The following is a 21650-nucleotide window of genomic DNA, read 5'->3' as shown; positions in this document are numbered from 1 at the left end:
TGAGAATAAGCTGATATTCTCTTCATAGGTATTCCTAGATGCTGCAAAGGTCACACTCAGTGTTAACATCTTTGGTATGCTGCTCTGATGACTGTAAGGAGAAAGGAGTAGACTTGGACTCTTTGCTATGTTTAGCTTTGGTTTTAACTTATTCTTAGGTCAGAGAATCAGCAGATTGCAACAAGTAAATGGTGTTCTTTGAATTGTGGGGAATGCTCAATATTTCAAATACATGATAAAAATCTAAATAGTACAGGCTGGAAAACTCTCCTCACAAGAAATGACTTGGCTCACCTGCAGTCAATTGATGAAATATTTTCTTTACTATAGCTGAGTGATGGAAGTTTTTTGGGGAAAAAGTTCAACTAAGGAATATGTCCTGCTTCAGAACTGGAGCAAAATTACAAATGCAAGGGATTCTGCTCAAGATTGTTCTAGCAAATCTGTGTGTTACCTTTTGACTGCCAAGCATGAGGGTATCCTTTTAGGCTGTTAGGTGATCTGTAAATGTCAGACATGGCCTGGAAGGATTCCTTTTGGATCAGACTGACTCTGTTTTGCTTTTAATGTCTCAAGAGTCCTATGTAGCTTCAAAACAATGCCAATTCTGTTTCCTTCCTCTTCGAAAGTATGTATCATAGAAAAAATATATTTTTCTATACCTTCAACAGTAGTGAAAGAAAGTAATAGAAAATATCTAGAAGGGAGCTGACATATTAGAAATTTCTAAAATTTTATAGAAGAAATAAAAATATGTGTTTTGGTTTGAAAAGACAGATGTCTGCAAAGGAAGGCAGGAGCCTCTCTTGAAATGGAAAATGTAAACCCTCTCCTTTGAAATTATTATAATTTTGAAATTAAAGGGCTCTCAGGCAAAGATATGTGAGTAGGAATAACAGTTCTTTACTAGTATGTATAAATAAAAAAAAAAAAAAAAAAAGCCCCTGCAGCTTAACAAGAAAATTAAAATAAAATGCAGTAGTACAAAAAATACTGACAGAGTCAGGATACAACCTGACACCCTGTTGGTCAGGGTGTTGGTAGCAGTGTGATTAAATGGTGGCTGCAGTCCTGGAGTGACAGATGTGGTTCTGTTGAAGCAATGATCCTGTAGAAGTTTTCCTCTGAAGGTCCAGCAATGATGTAGAACAGTCTGATCTGGGAATCCAGTGGGAAAAGGCTGACTGTGGTGTTCCAGATTTCAGATTATATCCAGGCAGGAATGTTTGGCTCCTCCCCTGGGTGGAGCATCTCCCAAAGGGATGATGTAATTTTATCAGTCCTGCAGTGAGACTCAATGGCCCATTAACAGAAGATATCCCCCAGTTATGAGGGATGGGTCATGGAAGGGAGAAAGAACACTGGTTTTAACACCTATAAAATACATACTTTTATATTTTTATATTTTATTTATTTTATATTTATATGGATTTATATTTTTTTTATATTTTTAGTTATATTTTGCATTGCAACCTCACAATACACCACAAGCATTTCTTGAAAACAGTTAAATAGGTGAAAGCATACAAGTAGGCCTCTATTAGTGAAATAGAAACAATGTTGAGGTCATATAAAGAGTTGAGTACTTCTTTAAAGTCTTGCACTAGTAATATGTTTCAGTCATTAATTATTAGAGAAACTGGCGGTTTCAGAAGTGAATGTAACCCTGTCTCTTATGTCAGGCTTACATTGGCTCCTGATGACATGTTCCAGGTGTGCCCAGAATAAGAGACCTATTTATCAAGGAACATTTCTATTAAAATTTATAATCAAAAATACCTAAGAAACTTATACATTTTCCATAGTGCCTAGTAATGTACTTACATTCCTTTGTGGGTTTTTTTTTCAGGGAAGCCACAAAAGCAGACATCCCATCAAAACACATGGAGCACAGAATCACAGACACCTCTTGTATGAGCGCTGGGCACGATGGGGAATGTGGTACAAATACCAACCTCTTGATTTAATCAGGTATTAGTACTTAGAAGATTTTCTCTGATACAGAAAGCCTGGCAACAGTGTGCTAACTATATCCATAAATTCCCTATGCTTTCCTATAACATTTAAATATTCCCTATTATTGGATAAGGCTGGAGTTTCCTAAGTTGCTTCTTTTTGGTGGTCTTTTATAAGTTCATTTCAAATGACTCTGCATAAAGTACATGTAGTTCCAACTGCTCAGGAATTTGCAGTGTGTAAGTTAAAATACAAACCCAAAATGTGGTCAGCTGATCAGAGACACGTGTGCCTTGTGGAAGCACCTTTGAGAGCAGACCCTTATCCACATGGGCAGTCAGAGTTGCCAGATGCACAGGACTTAAAATGCAACCCAATTTTAACCTTTCCATGTGGGTTTAAATAAACTCTTATTTATATGTCTTAGATTTAGTGTTACTGGTTACCAAATGTAAAATAGAGAAATGTATATAATTTAAATTAAACAACGGTGATATTTGGGGTTCACAGTTTCCTCCTCTGACACTGAATACCAATAATTCATTTTCCTTGCTGTAAGTTTTAACTGATTATTGGTGGAGCTAAGCATGTGCCATGGGACAATTTTATGCTGTATCATCCTTGATTGACTTTCTGATCACTGCTATTTCATCTGTTCTAGAAATTGATACCCAAGTTTTGAAGTATTCGAGTTCAGTCTTCTGCTTGTGTTTTCAGAGCATTGTTTTCACTAACAGTAGTTCAAAATATGTCATATTATTTATATATAATTATCTACCATAAATGTTTTTTTAAATTACTTAGGTCATACTAACTTTATCCCTTTCCAGATTTTTTGTTTCTGTGGACATCCCACCATCCATCTATCTATCTATCTCTCTATCTATCTATCTCTCTATCTCTCTATCTCTCTATCTCTCTATCTCTCTATCTCTCTCTCTCTCTATCTCTCTCTCTCTCTCTCTCTGTCTCTCTGTCTCTCTGTCTCTCTGTCTCTCTATCTCTATCTCTCTATCTCTCTATCTCTCTATCTCTATCTCTCTATCTCTCTATCTCTTTATCTCTATCTCTCTATCCTAAGTTTAATAATGTTGCTACTAGTCCATCTATTTAGTCATTGCAAGGACTTGAAGATTACAGAGTCACTACAGTAAATTGTTCTCATAAATCTGCAATTAGTGTCACTAAAATGTTATGCTAACCTGAAAAAAATCTGTTTGGTAAAGTGACAATTTTGCCATAAATTTGTTGTGGTAGTTCCTTGTTAGAATTATTCTACCACTGTGACAACAGAGATAGATAGATAGATAGATAGATAGATAGATAGATAGATAGATAGATAGATAGATAGGTGGATGTCACCATAAAATCTAGTTTTAAACAATATATGTGTTTTTATTTCATGCAGGCGATACTTTGGTGAAAAAATTGGATTGTATTTTGCCTGGCTGGGATGGTATACTGGAATGCTTATTCCTGCTGCCCTGGTTGGGCTCTTTGTTTTCCTCTATGGATTATTTACAATGGATTCCAGCCAAGTAAGGTAAAATTCTATTTAAAAATATGTAATAACCTGTTGAAAATTAAGAACAGTTTGGCACAATTTATATTACTATATTTTTAAATGTTTTGCAAATATGGTAATAATGTAAAAATAACCAAAATAGAATATTGGGTCAAAATAGAAAATCGAGTCAATTATTTACACTTTGTTTATTTGTTTTGCATCAAGACAGATGTATTCCACTGGCATTGACCATTCTTATCACTGCATCTGCAGTGATTTCCACCAAGGGAAAACAAACCAGTCTGTAAGGACCAATTCTCATGTTGCAGTTACTGAAATAGTTGTTAATCTAATTAAGGCTAATGAGTGAAAAAACAGACATATTCCCTCATTACCTCCATCTGGCTATAACTTCCAAAGTTTAGTGCAGTTGCTAAACTTAAACTTTTGCCTATGTCTTTTTTTCCTTCTTCATTAGTAGTGGAAACTTGGAGTCTAACAAAATTCTTATCTTTGTGAATGTAACTTGCAGCCAGGAGACTCAGCTTCAGCGAGATTATAACCATGTGAAATGAACCAAGTTTTCAAATTTCCCACTTTTCTGATTTTCCTCTGAGAAGGGTTTATGTCAATTTAGATGTTGTGATGAGGGTGCTGAAGTGCTGACTGTACTTCTAGGAACTCACTGAGGATCCACCACACTGCAAAGTATTCCATTAAATGTTATCAGACAGTATCAGTTTCAGTGCTCTTACAACTGCAGCTGTTGCTCCAAGCAGTTTGGGTGCTTAGGCTGTATGAATACTTAGTCAGTTTTCATAGAAAATGTTGTTTCTCTGGCTTTAAGTAAGACTGTATTTAAGTTTAAATATACTTAATACTTCTACTTAAATTTCTTAAATATACTTAAAACGAAGTTTTATCTAAGGAGTTTTCTTTAACTTCTGTTTCACAGTGAGTTATTATATTCTGCAGTGCTGTAATGAGCACTTCTTTTAAAGCTTGCTTTGTACAGGAAACTCCTGAGAAACTGTATGAATTCAAATCACATTAAATACAGCTAAATGCAATAAACTTTACAGCCAGGAAATGATGCTATCTTTAAGATATTCTCTGTATTAGAATTGTTTTTCACCATTAATGTCTTCAAAATGCAGTGGATCTAAAGTCAAGGATCAGTCTGTTCTGAGAGCACAGGGACCACAGCTATTGAAATGTCAATCTTGTATTTATCACATGTGTAACAGCACAGTTCCAACAAAGGGGAAACAAGGGGCCATAATCTACTATTATCAAGGTTTCCCTTAGTATTTCCTCCTGGTGGAAGAGAAAGGTGTGTCATTGGCATCTCTCAAAGACAAGAAACTCCATACTAGCTCCCAGGACACTTGGATTATATTAATAGAATTTGGACATGCTGAAACAAAAATGAAGAATGAATGAATTGTATTTGTTTCATACACTTTAAAATAGATTTTGATCCAAGGGCCCTCCTTGACCTAACTGGAGGAAATATGAAGTTATAGTCAAGCAGAAGGGTTTAAATAGTCCTGTAGGAATCCCTTCATTTGGGTTCTTTGAACAAATTGGTGCAATATCTATTGCCTATCTTTATTCCCAAGTTCTATTAGTCTCTATAAAAGTAAATCTGATGGCTTGAAAGAGTTTGGTTTTGAATGTGTTTATAGATATCATTAATTATCACTGCTGTAAACTGTTCCTTTATTGCCAGTCAAACAGAAATGCCAGGCATGAGCACAGCATAGCTTGAGCTGTCTTTGCACCATGTGCTTTAGACAGATTTCAGATATAATGGTGAAAACAGTACAAAGTAGCTTATTTTCCTCTTCTACTGAAGACTGGAGCTGCAATAACAATTAACACAGCACCTGTCACAAACATTTGTGTAACAAATGTTATTGCTTTTGCAAAGTAGTGTGAAAGCATGTGACCTATCACTGTCAATATGATTTTGTGAAACTTCATGTGTTACTAAAAACAAAGCAGCATTTTAACTCAGGATATATAGTAGAGAAAATGTAGTATTTATCATCTTGAATTTAAATTCAAAGTACAGTTCATTTTGGCCTTATGACTGATAGCAGTTTCCATTATTACCATAACATGATTAAAATGTGATTTTTTGCACTCAATAATTTGAATAAAAATGTAAGTAAGAAAATTCTCTGATGCAACACACGTTAAAATTTCTGTTGTTCTGCAACTCTGCAATGTCTGGGTGTGCTCATTCTGGATTAAGAGTTACTCAGGATGATTTATTTGTCAGGTTCACATTTTGTTTAGAGTTTCAGTGAACTGGTGATTCTGATGTTACGTAAAGTATGACCAATGATTAATATTTACATTTAATATTTTATTTATGTTGTTGCTATGCCAGAAATTGTTTAACATATACAGTCATTTAGAAATAAGCATGATCTTCCAAACAGAATTAGAAATGTAAATACAGCTTTTATGAGAAGGAGAGATGAAAGCACCATGTTTATTAAAACAAATTAGTTGGCATTTCCTGGCACTTTTTTTATACTGCGACTTCCCTAGTGTGTCAGGATCATTTCAGGCACGTTATCATTGCTAAAAGATAGGGAAAGGTGGTTGCTGAGGTTCTTCAGGAAGTCACTGCAGTTTAAAATGTGCTTTAAAATTCAGTTTTTCACTTCTGTTAGTTCTGTTTTGCCTTTGTTGAGACACTTAGCTCTGTTCTATGCATTGAATACAAATGGTCCCAGTGAAAACAGTGTCTTCATCTTCTTAAATCCTAGGAGTCTTAAACACCAGAATGTGGCTTGCAGATATTAACCCCCAAAATGGGACATTAAAGTGGAGTTTTTTCATTAGTCCTATACATAACTTATTCTGTAGAAAATAAAAATGCAAAGACTTTAAATACTATTGCCAGAAATCCCCATTAGTGGGTTTTTGCATGTGACTGATCTAAGTGTGTGTACTACTATCCTGTGGAGCAAACATGCAGCTGATACAAATGGTGTCATTTGATTGAAATCAGTGTAAATATACCAGTGTTGTCTATCCTCATGAATGTTTGGTATCTTCTACATAATTTAGAAAAATAGGCTGTAAATGCATTTGAAGAGTAGTGAGCAATTTTTTAGTTTTCTGTTTGTGATATTTGGGAGAGAATTTGCTAGTGTGGAAAGTGTAACATGATGCCCAAAAGTATTGTGTACTACTCTATATATTCATAGTATTCAGGTTCTTGATTTGGGATTAGGCTTTCCAAGCCAAATACTCACTTTCAATTTATTTTAATCGTCCGGTTTTGTGATGCATGTGCTGTCAACAAACAGAGAACATAAATGGTGTAACCTCAGAAAATCTTGGGAATGCTAGAAGTGTTTTTATAACCTTTATTTTCCTATTTCCTACTAAAGCAAAGAGATCTGTGAAGCAAATGAAACCATTATGTGCCCTATGTGTGAACGCAATTGCACACTACAAAAACTCAATGAAAGCTGCATATATGCCAAGGTAATTATTGCATTATTATCAAGATAATTTTGGTTGTATAATGGCTGCCCTTTCTTCAACCAGTTTTCCTGAAAAACAGGTTGTTTCTCTACAGATGTTGTTTTCAGCCTTTGTAATTCATCTTTCTAATAAGGGAATGCTCTGAAATTATCTGGGGTTTTTCTAAAATTACTTTCTGTGAGCATTTCCTTATTAATAAATTCTTACTATTTTCATCAACTTATTAAGTCTCCTGTGAGGACTTAGTGATAAAACTTTTTGTAAAGTTTTTCCTACTTTCCTCTATAACTATCTTATTAATCTGTTTCCTTAATTTAAATTTGAATTTTTGCTCCTGCTTTGTTCTGTCAAACTAATGCAAAGATTTTATACAATGAAATATTTTGCTACAAGAAGCTATTCTTGTGAAGAAGAAGGTACTTAAATAATCGCAAGGACCTCTGTGTACATGCAGAATTTGCAGGTGAGCAATGTATTTTGATGTGTTGTGTGTTCACACTGCTGGAAAAGCAGCCTTGGCTTTTATCTTTGTGTTCCTTATCCCATAGAATAAATCTGTCTCAGAAGCCTGTATTTATAAAACATGATTGTCTCTCTGCCATGGCATTGCAGAAAAAACTGCAGAAATGTCAAAGAGAAAATCGATTTTGTATTAGATGTCAAAATTTCTTATAGATAGGACCAATGCTGAGTAAAACTGAACATTTCAAACTTATCTGTGAAAATATTTTTTAAAATTATTTATGTTTACTACTGACAAATTTAATTTTCTATTTTATAATGCAAAAGTTAAGAGGTTATTTTGTAACAACAGCAATAAATACCACTGGAAATGTTGCACTTTAAAAAAAAAGTGGTTCTTGTTTTTAAATACTACTATAACTATAAAACAGAAAATAGTTCCATGAGAGGATTTGTAAGTTTTTTAAATTTTTTTTTTTTTAATGTGTACTTAAGGTAAAAGCTTTCTCAATTGAAATAGCTTTATGCAAGCTGTACAACCCATCCCAGAAATGCCTCTTTTTAGAAGGTGATAAGTGCTTCTTCAGAAATCCGTGGCAGTTTTAGCAAAATTAATTTATTTGAAATTGTGGAATCCCTTTATCTGTAGATCCTGGTTTTTTAACATCTTCAATTAATAAGAAGCAGGTTTTGTGTCTTATTTATATTTACACTGACATGATGTGCTGATATCATGCAAATTTCACATTTAATGTCTGTTATGGTTTGACACTGGCCAAATGCCAGGTACCCACAAAAGTTGTTTGCTTACCCTCTCCTACTACAGTTGGGCAAAGGAGAGGGAAAAAATATCAATGAAGGGCTCATGAGTTAAGGACTGTGAGAAAAATACTCTAAGGGCAAAATAGATTCAAATGTAATGGTATAAAACAAATTCATTATTAACAGAGTCACAGGAGGATAATGAGAGTTAAAATAAGCCTTTAAAGCACCTTTTTTTCCCCCTCCAGTCCATCCCTCTTTTCCACCAACGGTGCTGGGAGACATCACATGGGGGGTTTTGGTCAGTTCCTCACTGAGATCATCTTCTGTTCACTCAGAGAGAGGAGTCTTCTCTCTGCTGTGCCATGGCATCCCTCCCACGGGGAAACAATCTTCCCAAAACTGCTGTGGTGTGGGTCACTCGTCCATGGGGTGCAGTCTTGTAAGGCCAGGCTGCTCTAGTTTGGAAGGAAGGGCTCTCTCTGTCTCTATCTCTGGAAGCAGGGACTCTCTCTCTATATTTGGTGTCCCACTGGATCACAGCTTTCCCTGGCACCCACCTGCTCCAGCGTGAGCACTTTTCCCACAGACTGTGAGTGGATCTCTGTGTCTCCTGTGGACTTCATGCATTACAGCAGGACAGTTTGTTTCACCACAGACTCCAGAGGAATCTTAGCTCCAACACTTGAAGCACCTCCTCCCTCTCCTTTTCTTCTACTGACCTTGGTGTCACCATGTGGTTTTTCCCCTCACATATCCTTACTTCCTCCTCTTCTCTGACTAGAAGAAAAATTGCTGCTTGTAAGTGCTGTTGTCAACAAATTCCAGTAGAGAAGGCAAGGAGTAACCACTCACATTCCATCATCACAGGCACTCTTTTTTTGTGTCTACAATTATGGAAATTCATGTAAGCTCCCAGCATTTCCTGCCAGTGCTTTTGTTCTAAAAACTGATCAACATCACATTAGAACACAGAAAACAAACAAAAAATGTCTCCTTTCAGGATTTTTCTGTTCTGGATCTCCACCAGCTGGGGGAGAGAGAGAATTCTCTTTGGGAAGGAATAGGATTACCATATGGCCACGCAAATGGCAAAAAAAAAAACCCCAAACAAATAAACAAAAAACAGCCAAAAAAAAAAAAAAAACCAACAACAAAAAAACCCAACCCAACAAAAACAGCTTTATGAAGTTTTTTTCTAAAGGTCATAATGTAATACCTTCACTCTACCTCTTGCTATGAACTGCCTGGTTTCTGGCAGGGATTGTGGTTCTGCTGGTTACCACCATGTTGCTCAAGTTGAGCAACAAATACCTAAATATGTGTCATCATTCCACTGTGTTTGCACCCAAATTAGTAAATTAAAACAATTTGTAATGCTAGAAAACTGCAGTCTGATTTCAAATCAATGGTATTTTCTGAAGCACTGTTAGTGCTATAAGTAAGTGGAACTAATATATTTAAAAATAAGGGATAGGATCTGCTCTCTGGAAAAGAAAATGGCATTTCCTGGTTCTTTCTTGTTCATTACATGGAGCTTATAAGCATTGTCCTCTGGTTTTGTCATTGTGGGAACATTATTTCTCTGGCTACCTTGTACATAACCAAAGAGTTAATAAGCAAGGGAAGCTATTTGTGAATAATTTTAGGAATCAGCACGCTTATTCTGGAATAAGTGTTTTAATCCTTACTCATTCAAGTAGCTCATTGTAGAGTACATAAACATTGATTTAATTAGGAACAGTGAGTTTCTCTAATTTATATTAATTTCCCCAAATTAGTTTATGTCCTGGGACCTGCCTCATTTATGTAAGGGGTGTGTGCTCATGTTTCGAGTTATTAAACCTGCTGTCAGGGGTTCTTTGTTAAATATCTACCAAGTTTCCCTACAAAGTTCCCTTCTTTGGACAGAACTAATTAATGCTGGAAAAAAAATCATACACTCCAAATGCTTTATCTGCCAAGGTTTTGCAAAGCTAGAGACAAAATACAGAAGATGCCTTTTTCCTTGTTCCTGCCCATTTCTTTCATCCCCTCCCACTTCCATTTAAAAATGCCACACTGAAGTGATGTTTATAATTTCAGGGAAAGGTGGGTAATACCTGCCTAGAAGTTGAATGGCTGAATGATCAGGCTGTCATTTCCATCCACATTAAGTGGACTCTTTGATCCGTGGTGATCTGCACGGTCTTGGGGCAGGTCCTGCACCCAGCACACCTTGGCCCTGACTTGGGGCAGGATGTTGATTCAGGGTGGATATGAAGGGCCTGAAATCTTATCTGATGGTGACATCTGCTCTGCTTAGAGGCCTTCTTGATCTTCTTGATCAGCAGAGTCTCACACCATGCATTTAGCCTTTAAGAGTCAAGTCTTAATTTTGTTTGTGGTGCTATAAAACTTTCATCTAAACACTATAACAAGACAGTGCCAAATCAGGAAGCAAGTATTTGTTTTCTACTCTTAGCAACATTAATTCCACCAGGTTAGGTTTGGTTGGTTGGTTCATTTTGTGTTTTCTTGGAAAGATGCACTCTTTCCTTAGCAGAATATCCAAGATCACATCTTCACACAGGTTTGCATTAAAACCCAATAATATTAATCTGATTTATTGAGCTGATTTTGTTCTCCTCTCATATTTTCAGTCTCATACCCATTATGTTTGCAATTTCCTTTATGGAAGCAAAAGAAAAAAAAAAAAGCAAAATACATGTTTGATTGACAGTTGATCCCACTGTGTAATCCTGGCAGGGAACATATTGGATTTATTCATCTCCAATACCAAATAGTCAATTCCATTCAAGAACCTTAAAAAGATAAGAAAATAAAACCATAACTGACATACAGATGAAATATATGTTTTTAATGAAATTCTCACAATATTATAATAATTTTACTCCATGAGAGATAAAGTAGAGGAAAGAAACACAGTCTCAAACTTTTTCTGCATTCATACATTAGTTTTCTTAATTTCTGAGGCAGAAGTAGTAATGCTGGCCTTTTCTAGAAGAATGAAAATCTGTCTGCAGGATGAATTCTCCCTTGTAGGGGCAGATTAGGTAACCTGCCTGAGGGAGGCTGTCAGCCCCAGAAGCCTGGCACACCTGTACAGAACATTCCTGCTGGCTAATATAACTTCAGGTGTAAGAGAAGGTCACAGCACAGCAAAACATATTCTGGTTACCTGCACCCTTCCATTGCCACAAGGACAATAAGCTTATTTTCATGATAAAACTTAAAAATTGGTTCTTAAGTCAGCAAGAGAGTCAACATCAATGAAAGGAAAGTCTTTTCATTGATATTCCTTCTCAAGACATTCTCTTATTTCAGGTGGTGGGAAATCACCATGAATTTTCTGTATGGTTTAGAACAATACATATCAGAGACACTTTCTCATTCCTTTTCTCTCTTCAGGTCTTCTTCTATATGCCTGTGATGTTGTTGATTTGCTGTAGTATTTTATAGTGATTTGTGCTTTTAAATGCTTTTCAAATAGGAATTTGAAGCCTCTGCACTACTTAATAATTGCCAGCAACATCTTAAACCACCTTTTTTTAGAAGAAATGTAGGGACATTATCCCTGGATAAATTACATTGTTATAAATTGGTAATCTTAAATCTACTGAAAGGACATTGTTCTTATCAGCTTCCTAAATGGTGTTTAATATTATGGGCAGAATATTAGAAATTTCAGATTTTTGTAATATAAGTTGTGGTGTTTTCATAAGTGAGACCTCAAATTCACCCACTCAGATGTTTAAAAGGCATGCAAAACCTAATTTTTTACTGAAATCAATACTTGTTTTCATTAAGTATGAACAAATAAATAGAACTAAGACTAAATAAATAAGCACTTTTAATTTCAATACTTTTTTTTCAATCAGTAAGCCTTAGACTTTGCAGTTGAATTGCTGTTCTGACCAAAAATCTTATAACAAAGAGTAAGATAAAGGGTAAATCTAATTAAGAAAAGAGCATTCATGGAGGAAATTAACTTCACAGTTTAGAATCATGGACACTTCTGCAGAATGATATTTAGAAACAATTTAATGTTTGTTGGAGTTCAGGTGCAAAAGCCTTTTAAGAAGGAGAATGTCAACAATTTGAGAGGCTGAGGTGTCTGGATTAAAAGGAATACATGCTATTTTTACCTGCAGAGAAATTTGCAAAATATCTAGGTAGAAGAACAAAATGGAATCAAGAGACAGTAAGTATGTACAGGGAGAAAAGTAAAGAGTTTGTTTTGTTTTTAGCTCATAAAAACCTTGAAATAGAAATGGTTGAGATTAAGTTTGACCTACCATATGACAAGAATTCTGGATGAAATTTTAGCCTGCCTGGACATGAACAAAACATCTCAGTGCCTGTGAAACAAAATGACTGGTGATGCTTGAAGTGATAGTCTGGAACAGCAGATTTCAGATTATACCAGAAGTCAGAGTGTGACTGAAAACCTTGGTAGAAGAAACATGCTAATAGTGCTACTTTTGAGAATGCTTGGCTTTTGGTTTCTGCCACCAGTTATGTACTCTGTGATTATTTGGAGCAAAAGATGAGCTGGCAGTATTTTTTTTTCCTGATGTATTTATTTTTTTATTCAGGTTACACATTTGTTTGATAATGGAGGGACTGTCTTCTTTGCAATTTTCATGGCAATTTGGGGTAAGTACATTTTTACATGTGTTTTTTTGTTTGTTTGCTTGTTTTTTTGTTTTGTTTTTGTTTTTTAGTTCAGCTGATCCTTTTATATAATTACTTGATAAAGGGAGATTATAGCTCTTGATAAAAGTTAAAGAAGGATTATGATTTTGCCACACAAACTAATTCTTTTCATTTTCATTAACTTGAATTTCTATGCCAGTAATGGGTAATACCTTTTATGGCTAATGTAATTATTTTCTTTAGGGTCCTAAATGTCTTTAAGCCTGAATTTTATATTATTCAGGCTAAAATCTTTTTAGAGGAAAACATGTAGGTTAAGTTACTGCTCTTGAGCCAATATAAAAATCACATCTTGTAGAGGACTTCTATAGAATGAGAATGGTTTTATAGGAGCTAATTAGAGGAAAGTATAGGAAAGGTTTGATGTTAAGTGCTTACTGCAATTAAGGTATTTACATTCAAATTCTTAGTCTGAATCTCTCATTATGTTCACACTGACATCAAACACATCATGTTGAGGGGCTCAAAGTCAAGCAGGGGGATATCCACAGAGGACTCTGTTGAGTTACCAAGAACAGCCTTGCCTCTTGTAGAAGGTCAGTGTAATAGTGCCATAAAAGACAGATTTAATGGTTCCAGCGTGAAATTCTTGCTATAATTAGCTTTCACTGCAGCTAATAGGATTTTGCTGCTGGGAAATAGGGAAGAAGAGTAGAACCAGAGACAATTGACTCTACCAATGTACATGATTGTCTTTGTAGTTTAATTACAGTAGTTCACATACACAGCACTGTCTGCATTCAAGCCAGAGTTTTACAGTTTTGAATGAAATGGTACACAACAGCTATATTTCAATTTCTATTTCTATCTATCTATCTACATCTATCTATATCTATATCTATATCTATATCTATATCTATATCTATATCTATATCTCTATATCTCTATCTCTATATCTATATCTATATCTATATATATATATCTCTATCTTTATCTATATCTATATATCTATATCTATATCTATATATCTATATATCTGTTTATGTATTTATCATTCTAACTTAAAGTGAAGTAAGAACAAATGTCACAGATTTTGGAGGCTTGCATGGTAAAAGCAAGTAACAACATAAAAATAACATCAAATAGTTACATGGGCAACAGAAGCACATCCCCATACATACAAAAATTATGATTGGATTGTTAAAAATCAACATGATATAATTAAAGGGCACACTTTGATTACTGGCCTCAGTAATCAAATCATTTACTGCTAATCTTGCTATTACTACCTTCCAATTATTAATTATTACTTTCAAAAATTCCTAAAATACTGTGCATTTAATTATATGCTAACTGGTGCAGACAACACAGGTAGCTTCTTTGCATCTCTTCATCTCTGTCTTCAAGTTCTCCTTCAAGAGAGCTCTCTCCATTTTCAGCTGAGGCCAGGATTCAAGTGTAAGGAAGGATTTGCTTGTATGACACTGCTTTACCACAGGGAAGGTGGCATTATATAGGCTAAGGAAGGTGAAAGCTGAGCTTTACTTTTTTCTTCATTTCAAGCATCAGAGTGATATTCTCATGTAATATAGGTGAATCTGTCTCAGATTTTTGGTCTGCTGGATACAATGTTAGAAATCAGGTTCTGGTATTGATGGGACTTAGGCTGCTTTTATGACTGAACCTGAAAAGAATGGCAAAACTGCATGTATGGATTGAAATCTTTAATATTTTAAATAAATACCTGTTTTTCCCATGTTCAGTGTGACTGACATAATTTCTCTCTGGAGTGTATGTGCATGTAATTTACTCACATATTGAATAAAATCTCATTGCAACATTCACAGACAGTTAGTGAGATAACTCCATTCCATCAATGTGATCCACAGTCTCCCCACTAACAAAAGCATTTTAGCATAGCATGATAACAAGGAGATATCACATATGTGTAGTTTTCTCTGCACTTTATTTTGTTTATTCTGTGCCTTTACAATTGTTCCTTTCTATTTTAGACTTGTCTGGTAATTGCAAACAAATAAACTGTGCAATTATTTGCATTATAGTGCCATAATTTTACTCTTTAGCTGGACAGAACTGTACCATGCTTTTTAGGATACCTATATCCTAAAAGATATAGGAGATTTTTTTCCTCTCATATCAAGTATTTCTTCTATCTAATCTGTACTGACACATTTTAAGTAATTTCTGCAGATCTAGCCTGCAATTCAAACAACAAATCTGTTTGACAGAGGAATGGAAGCTTGTCATCATTTTTTCATTGATAATTCTTTTAAATTGGTGTCATCTAGTCAAAGGTTAGATGTAACTCATTTTACTCAGTAATTCCAATCTCCAGCAAACTTCAAGTAATCCAAATCAAATAATCCAAGTAAACCTAATAAATCTTGTAGTATTCATTGAAGAAGGTATTACAAATTAACCCAAATTTCACAAATTTACATTTGGGAAAATAATGACCTGTGTCATTTATCAGATAGAAATTATATTTGGATAGAATAGTTTCACTTGAAAGTAGTTAAATTGAGGATGGTTTTCTGCATTTATACTAAAATATCATTGTAATCCTAGTCAAATTTTCTCTGTTAAATTGTTGACCAAAGTTACACAAAGCAGAATCTTACCTGCTTGCTATTTCTGTACATTTAATTTCTAAGAAAGCAAGTATGATATTCTTCCAGGAAAACCAGAAGTTGATAATTTAATTACAAAGTAGATGATTGATGCTCTGCTACTGAACCCTGCCTGTTGTATCTTGGTGCATCTTGTGATTTTTCCTTGCTTTTCAAGACATTGTTTACACAGTGATGGCTGTAAGGTAACAACTGTCAGCTTGTTTTGGAAGAAATGAGAGGGTGTAGATAGCAGGCAAGAATATAAGTGGGGTGGTGTGATGTCAGCCATTGGAATGCCACTGGATGGGCACCCTGCATTGTCTTCCCCTGTCTTGTCTGTTGTGCTGGTTTTGTCATCTGATGCGCCTCTGAAACTCATGGTTTCAACATATGGTTCCAGGGAGTTGTCTTAGTGAAGAACTGAAGTAATAACACAATAATTTTTTATTAAAAAAATTAATTTTTTTAATTATTATTTTTTATTGAAAAATTTGAATCACTCTACTGAGTACCTCATGGTTTAATTCAGCATCCCTCACATGCAAGTCCAGTTAACTGTTTTCTGACATATGGGAGAGCAGAAGATGAGGGCCCTGATGCATGATTTTCTGATGATAACTCATGTCCCTCAAATTTCATAAAACTTTTCTTCAGAGTATTCATTTTCTTCTTGGAACTGAACTTGCTCTCCAACTCTCCTTCCTTTTCAGTCAACGTTACCTAAAAATCAGGTACATTGTAATTATTAGCTATGTACTAACTATGATGGGAAACATGAAAGTCTGATGATCCTTAATTCTTAGTACAAACTGTACTTTCAGTCCTGTGTTAAAATCTTGAAAGCTAATTAATGCAAGAAATTACTGTGCCTTCTAATCTTTTATTTTTCTGAAGACCTGATTCAGAAGAGCAGGATAGAAAAGTGCCATGACAGTTTTATGTTCCATTGTTTTCCCACGCATACTTAACTTGGTAATTAAATGCACAATGAATAATTCCTTTGGAAGTGTTTATAAGAAGTCATCTTTGGTCACAAAAGTTTCTGAACTTTAATAAATTGATGTGCTATATGTTTTAAATCTAATTTCTACACGTATGCTTTGAAGGTCCATTCAAGTAATAGGTAATAGCTGTTACCTAATAGATAGGTCATGCCTGTCACTAGGTTCTCCCACTCTGGGAAGTGTTAAATAATGAATTAAAGAGTAAATAATTTGAAAAATACATGTTTTATTGGGGGTGAGCTTTAGTTTTAGTCTGTACTAGGTCGCTTTTAAGTTCACATGCCTTATAAAGCTTCCAGTTCAATTTAAAAAAATGTTTTATTTCAGCATTATAATTTTATTAAACCAGTTTAGTTAGATCATTACCTTCATTGGCATCTTTTGGATTAGGTAATGTAGCAGAAGGGTTGCTGGAATTAGCTTTGTTGTTTGCTGAGTGGGGTTGAAATTTGGGGTAGGACTGTCCTGCTTCACCATGGGTGATGTCAGAATGATACTGATGGGAGCAACATGGTGGGTTTGATTGAAGAGTTATCACTGGGAAAACCCCAAGAGTTCTGAAGATGATTGTGGCATGCCTTGGTGTCACTGGAAGCAGATGTAGACACAGCACTTTTGGTCACTTCAGAAAATTCACCCATTGTTTTAAATGTTGCTGAAGGCTTTGGGCTTGTGTGGATGTTTGTGGCTGAGTTATTTATTCCATGTTTTTGTCACATCTGAAGAGAAGCTGGTGCCACCAGAGAACCTCAGGAACATGGGATTGGGATCATCCAGTTTTTAACTCCAACATATGACACCACAGTAAATTCTATAATAAGTTATTCTTCATAATCATTAATTAGTTAGATGTCCATGTATGTATGTGGGTACTTCACCAGCTGAAGGAAGGAGATTTATACCTGGAAAAAGTAACTTTATTTTGTCTTCAAGCCTCTCCTACTTTTTATGCGTTTTCCTATGGGTGGTTTTTTAGAGGGTTTGTCTTTTTTGTTTTGAGATTCTTTTTGGTTGGGGGGCAGAGAGAATAAGGGCTGGTTTTTTTAATTTGTTAGTTTGTGGTTTTTTATTTAGCTGTGTATTTTCCCCAGCTTAGCTTCTTTGTATGTAACACCATTAATGGCAGTGTGAAGAGCACATACTGTAATGGTAGGTAGGAGTCAGCTATGGGTAATGCTCTATCAATGGCTAAATAAATTAAGTACCACATCAAGGTATCTCATTGCACCTTTATTCCTATTTATTTTGTGCTTTGAAGGTGGCACCATTACTTCCAACACATGTGCTTATACAATGTCATTTAATCTATTTTTTAATTCATGTTCCATTTCGCCACATTGCTTATTTCCCAAGATCAGTTCTATGTTGAAGGACCTATGCTTGGAAAACATTTGTAACTTTCTTTGAAAAAAGAAAAGAGAGAGCTTTTGCTTATCAGTTAAACTCAGGATAAAAACTTTGATCCCAAACAAGCAAGCCAAAGAAAACCATGTTGAAGTTAAATTATCAGCTTCAATTGTGTTTACAGTACAAACAATAGCCCTCCAGAGGACTATTAAATGCTGTATTGTCTCAATATTAGATTATGATTCATTAGTAGAAATAACTGGGAAAAAGCCCCACAGAACCTTGAGGGAACAACCAAAAGTTTTCAAAACACATGCTTTCATTTTAATAGTATTATTGTTTCAATTCAGTATTGTGTTCTTTACATGATTGTATTAATAGTCATATTAGTAAACAACGTGTCCTTGGTCAAATTGCTTATTATCCTTTCACTGTAATTAAACTACATAAGGAAATTATGCTCCATTCACATTGACTATAATTTTAATTCCTAGAGCAGTGTACAAAGGAGCAGTATCCTTGCTGAACAAATTCTTTGCCTTTTTTTTGCGATAGTCTTAACTTGCGTAATCTTTGTGGAGAACCACTGAGAACAAAACTCCTTGCTTTGAAAGTTATTGTAGTTCTCAGGCTGTGTTGAACTGCTTCCTTTTGCAATACTTAACTCTTATTTCTCTAGTGTTGCATCAATGTTCATACAATTTAGAAAAATGCTGAAGTTCTTCAAGGACAGTCATTGCCTTTAGGGCTTAATATGCAAGCAGTGCTAACATACAGATTAGCCAAATTTGTAGAAGAACCCAAAATGTACATTAACTGGCTGAGTAAGTATTGAAGGAAGCTATGAGTTATTAATTATATCATGTAGATTATTAATGGGAAAAAAAAACAGATTGTGCTATTTGGTTCCCTGATATTCACATTCCTCAGTAGCAGCTCAGTGAAAATCAGTGCAACAGGTGTAGCCTGAAGTGAATGGAACTGACATTGACATGGGATTAGGCTGCACTTCAATTTTTTTTTAAATCTTTTTTTTTGTCATGAAAAAGGAGGTTTTTACATAGGATGGTCACCATCATGTTTCTCCAGTGGGTTTTGCACTCTGCATTTTTTTTCTGTGTTGCTAGAGATGCTGACATTGTATCTGAGACCTGTGCCAGCTGAGAAGAAAAAATAAAAAAGTCAGTTACAGAAGGGGGAAAATTGAAATTTCTCCTTCAGTGTATGGGTTTATGAAGAGATTGTAGTGGCCTTTATTCAAGGTCACCAGGGTGTGAATAGAATTTCCCATAAAAATGGCCTTCCAGTGTGAACCTGAGTATGTAAAATAGATTTTTCGCATGATGAAATAATTGCAACATTTCCTAACCACAGCCATTACCAGTGATGGGCATAATGTCTACAAAACCTCTGCAATTAAGAAGAAAATATTAACTTCAACTTCTTTTTATGGATAGATAATACAGTCTTTAGAACTACAAATTCAAATTACATTCTTTTGCATGTCATTAAATTGAATCTTTCACTGTTTCCCTATCTTAGAAAGTAATTTATGGAGTAAATGATGATGTGATTAACAATTATTACAATTATTAAATTATAACAAATTAGTAATGGCACTTTTTTGACCTGAGATAACATGTTCATATTTGCAGAATTTTCAAACTTAACTAAAGCCTCATTTTCTACCTTTTCATCAATGAACAAAAAATAGACAGAACATTTAGAGTAATAGATACACTATTTAACTTCTAGAATTCACAAAGAAATTATTACAAATGATGGTCCCAGATACATACTGGATGTTTGATTGTGTGGATCTTTGCTCTAAAATTCAGATTGCTCTCCAAAAATGACATTTTTCTAAATTTAATGAATAATAAACATTACATGTTTAGGCCTAAATATATTTCGATTTTTGCTCTGAGAAATAAAATAGTGTTTAAGTTTTTAGTAAATTACAAAGAGGAATATAAATATGAATTGTAGTCTATAATTAATTTTTTACCCTCTGTTTGCTGTCTAGCAACTTGACAAATATAAGGGCACTGGCCTAGGTTTTGAAGTGTGTTTCCTGTCAGTTTTTGGTAGCACTAAACTCAACAGAGGCAGTAGCAAAGCAGATTCTAGCAGAAGTTTGCTATAAAGTGTCATATACAGAATACTTCACCACCAGCATCACCCCTCACCAAAATTGAATATGGCTCTGAACTTACTCTGAGAGAAATTCTATACTTGCTTGATAAGGAGCATAAATACCCACTAAAGAAAATAATTAGTTGGAGGGAAATACTGCCATTGCTTATGGTTGCTACTTCTCTACTTTAATATTTGAATCACAAAATGGTTTGGGTTTTTTTTTCAATTATTTTCTCAGAAATACACTCTAAGTAGAATTCAATTGCACAACTATTAATTTTTAAAAAGATAGCTTCTTATTGCAGTTTCCTACACTTGGTGAGATGAGAATTGGTAAAGGCCTGTATTCCACAAAATAAAGCAGCAGCAGAAACTTCAATTAAGAGAAGCATGCTGCTAGAAATGGATCTGATCCTATCTCCAAATATGTTCACAGTTGCAATAATTTAAGAAAACAATGTAAATCCAAATTTTATGAGTTTATCAGATGTCATTAATTTTTACTTTTGAAAATATAAACAGCTAGGGGTCTAAATGTTACAACTCTTACTCCTCTCTTGAGATCTTATATTCAAAAATACTGGATTAAATTAGGAATTAAAAAGTCAGGCATATCATATAGAACTTCATATGCTCATCCAGTCAGCTCGTGACTTTTTTCCTTCTTTAATCCTTTATGTATATTTATTCTAGGCTGGTTTGTGGTGAAGAGAGACTCATAAATGTTTCAGTATTGTATGACTATTTGAGTGAAATGCCATGATGTTGTCATCTGTTTCCACTTTAAATTTTTAAGGAATCAAGTGCAAATACCTTTGAATAACTTATCCTTGAGGAAAGCGTTGAGGATATGGTATCTACAGGAAGTATTTATATAGAAGCAACTGGTGGTGTTTCTTGAAAGTACTGCATGGACAAGTGGAAGTTTTTCTGTGAGATGGACTAAGTTCTCCCAGTTCTGATATCCCTTTGTGGGCAAATAAATTTGGCATGAGGTGGGGTGGTCTGTGACAGGAGGGAGGACAGAGTTGGATGCTGTGGGTTTGGTTTTCTGATTTTTGGTTTATTTCTATAAATACAAGATTCTCTTCAGTGTGTATCAGCTAGATTCTAATTCACATTTATTGCTGTGTCTGCGTGGACATCTATCTAATAGATTGTCCATGAGATGTGAAAGCAGGCACCATTAATTTATGTCCAAATCTTTCACAGCAATAATCAAATGAGATGTCATGTATTGGGGTCAACAGTATTCACACCAGCATGCATACCTGGTGCTGATAAACCTTTCTGAGAGTTATTAAAAATAAAGGTGGTTTGAATTGCTGTATAATATCCGAAAATATCAAGATCTTAAATAGATAATCTGAAATCCTGAAATATATATATAATATTAAATATATTATAAAATATATAATATTAAAATATATTATTAAATATATAATCTGAAAGTTCAAGTATATCTGTTGAAGTGGTATGAAAGTCATACCCCTCTAGTGTTATCCTGGACCTCAGCATTGGCTTTAGGAAGGTGTCCTTGCTCTCTTTTTTGTTTGTTAGCAATTCAACTCATCTCTTATTATCAGGATTTTGTGAGAGACACGGAACCACTTAAAGACATTTTAAAGCATGATTTATTATTCTTCTTTTATGGTCTCATGAAGGAGTGAG

At 34.7% G+C, this 21650-nt stretch overlaps 1 protein-coding gene across 3 annotated transcripts in view; it reads left to right on the top strand.

Annotated features, from left to right (window-relative positions):
* The window catches only part of ANO3 (anoctamin 3), a 153656-nt gene that overhangs the window by 112694 nt on the left and 19312 nt on the right, over positions 1-21650 (top strand). For all 3 annotated transcript variants that reach the window (XM_086891994.1, XM_086891995.1, XM_086891996.1), the window contains 4 exons: positions 1850-1971; positions 3365-3499; positions 6877-6973; positions 12796-12856. In XM_086891994.1, the coding sequence (XP_086748120.1) occupies positions 1850-1971; positions 3365-3499; positions 6877-6973; positions 12796-12856 (415 nt within the window). The remainder of the gene's footprint in view (positions 1-1849; positions 1972-3364; positions 3500-6876; positions 6974-12795; positions 12857-21650) is intronic.

Source organism: Cyanistes caeruleus, chromosome 6 (assembly GCF_971803275.1).
Source record: "Cyanistes caeruleus chromosome 6, bCyaCae1.hap1.1, whole genome shotgun sequence".
Classification (NCBI taxonomy): Eukaryota; Metazoa; Chordata; class Aves; order Passeriformes; family Paridae; genus Cyanistes; species Cyanistes caeruleus.
This window is presented reverse-complemented; position numbering and strand designations above follow the sequence as displayed.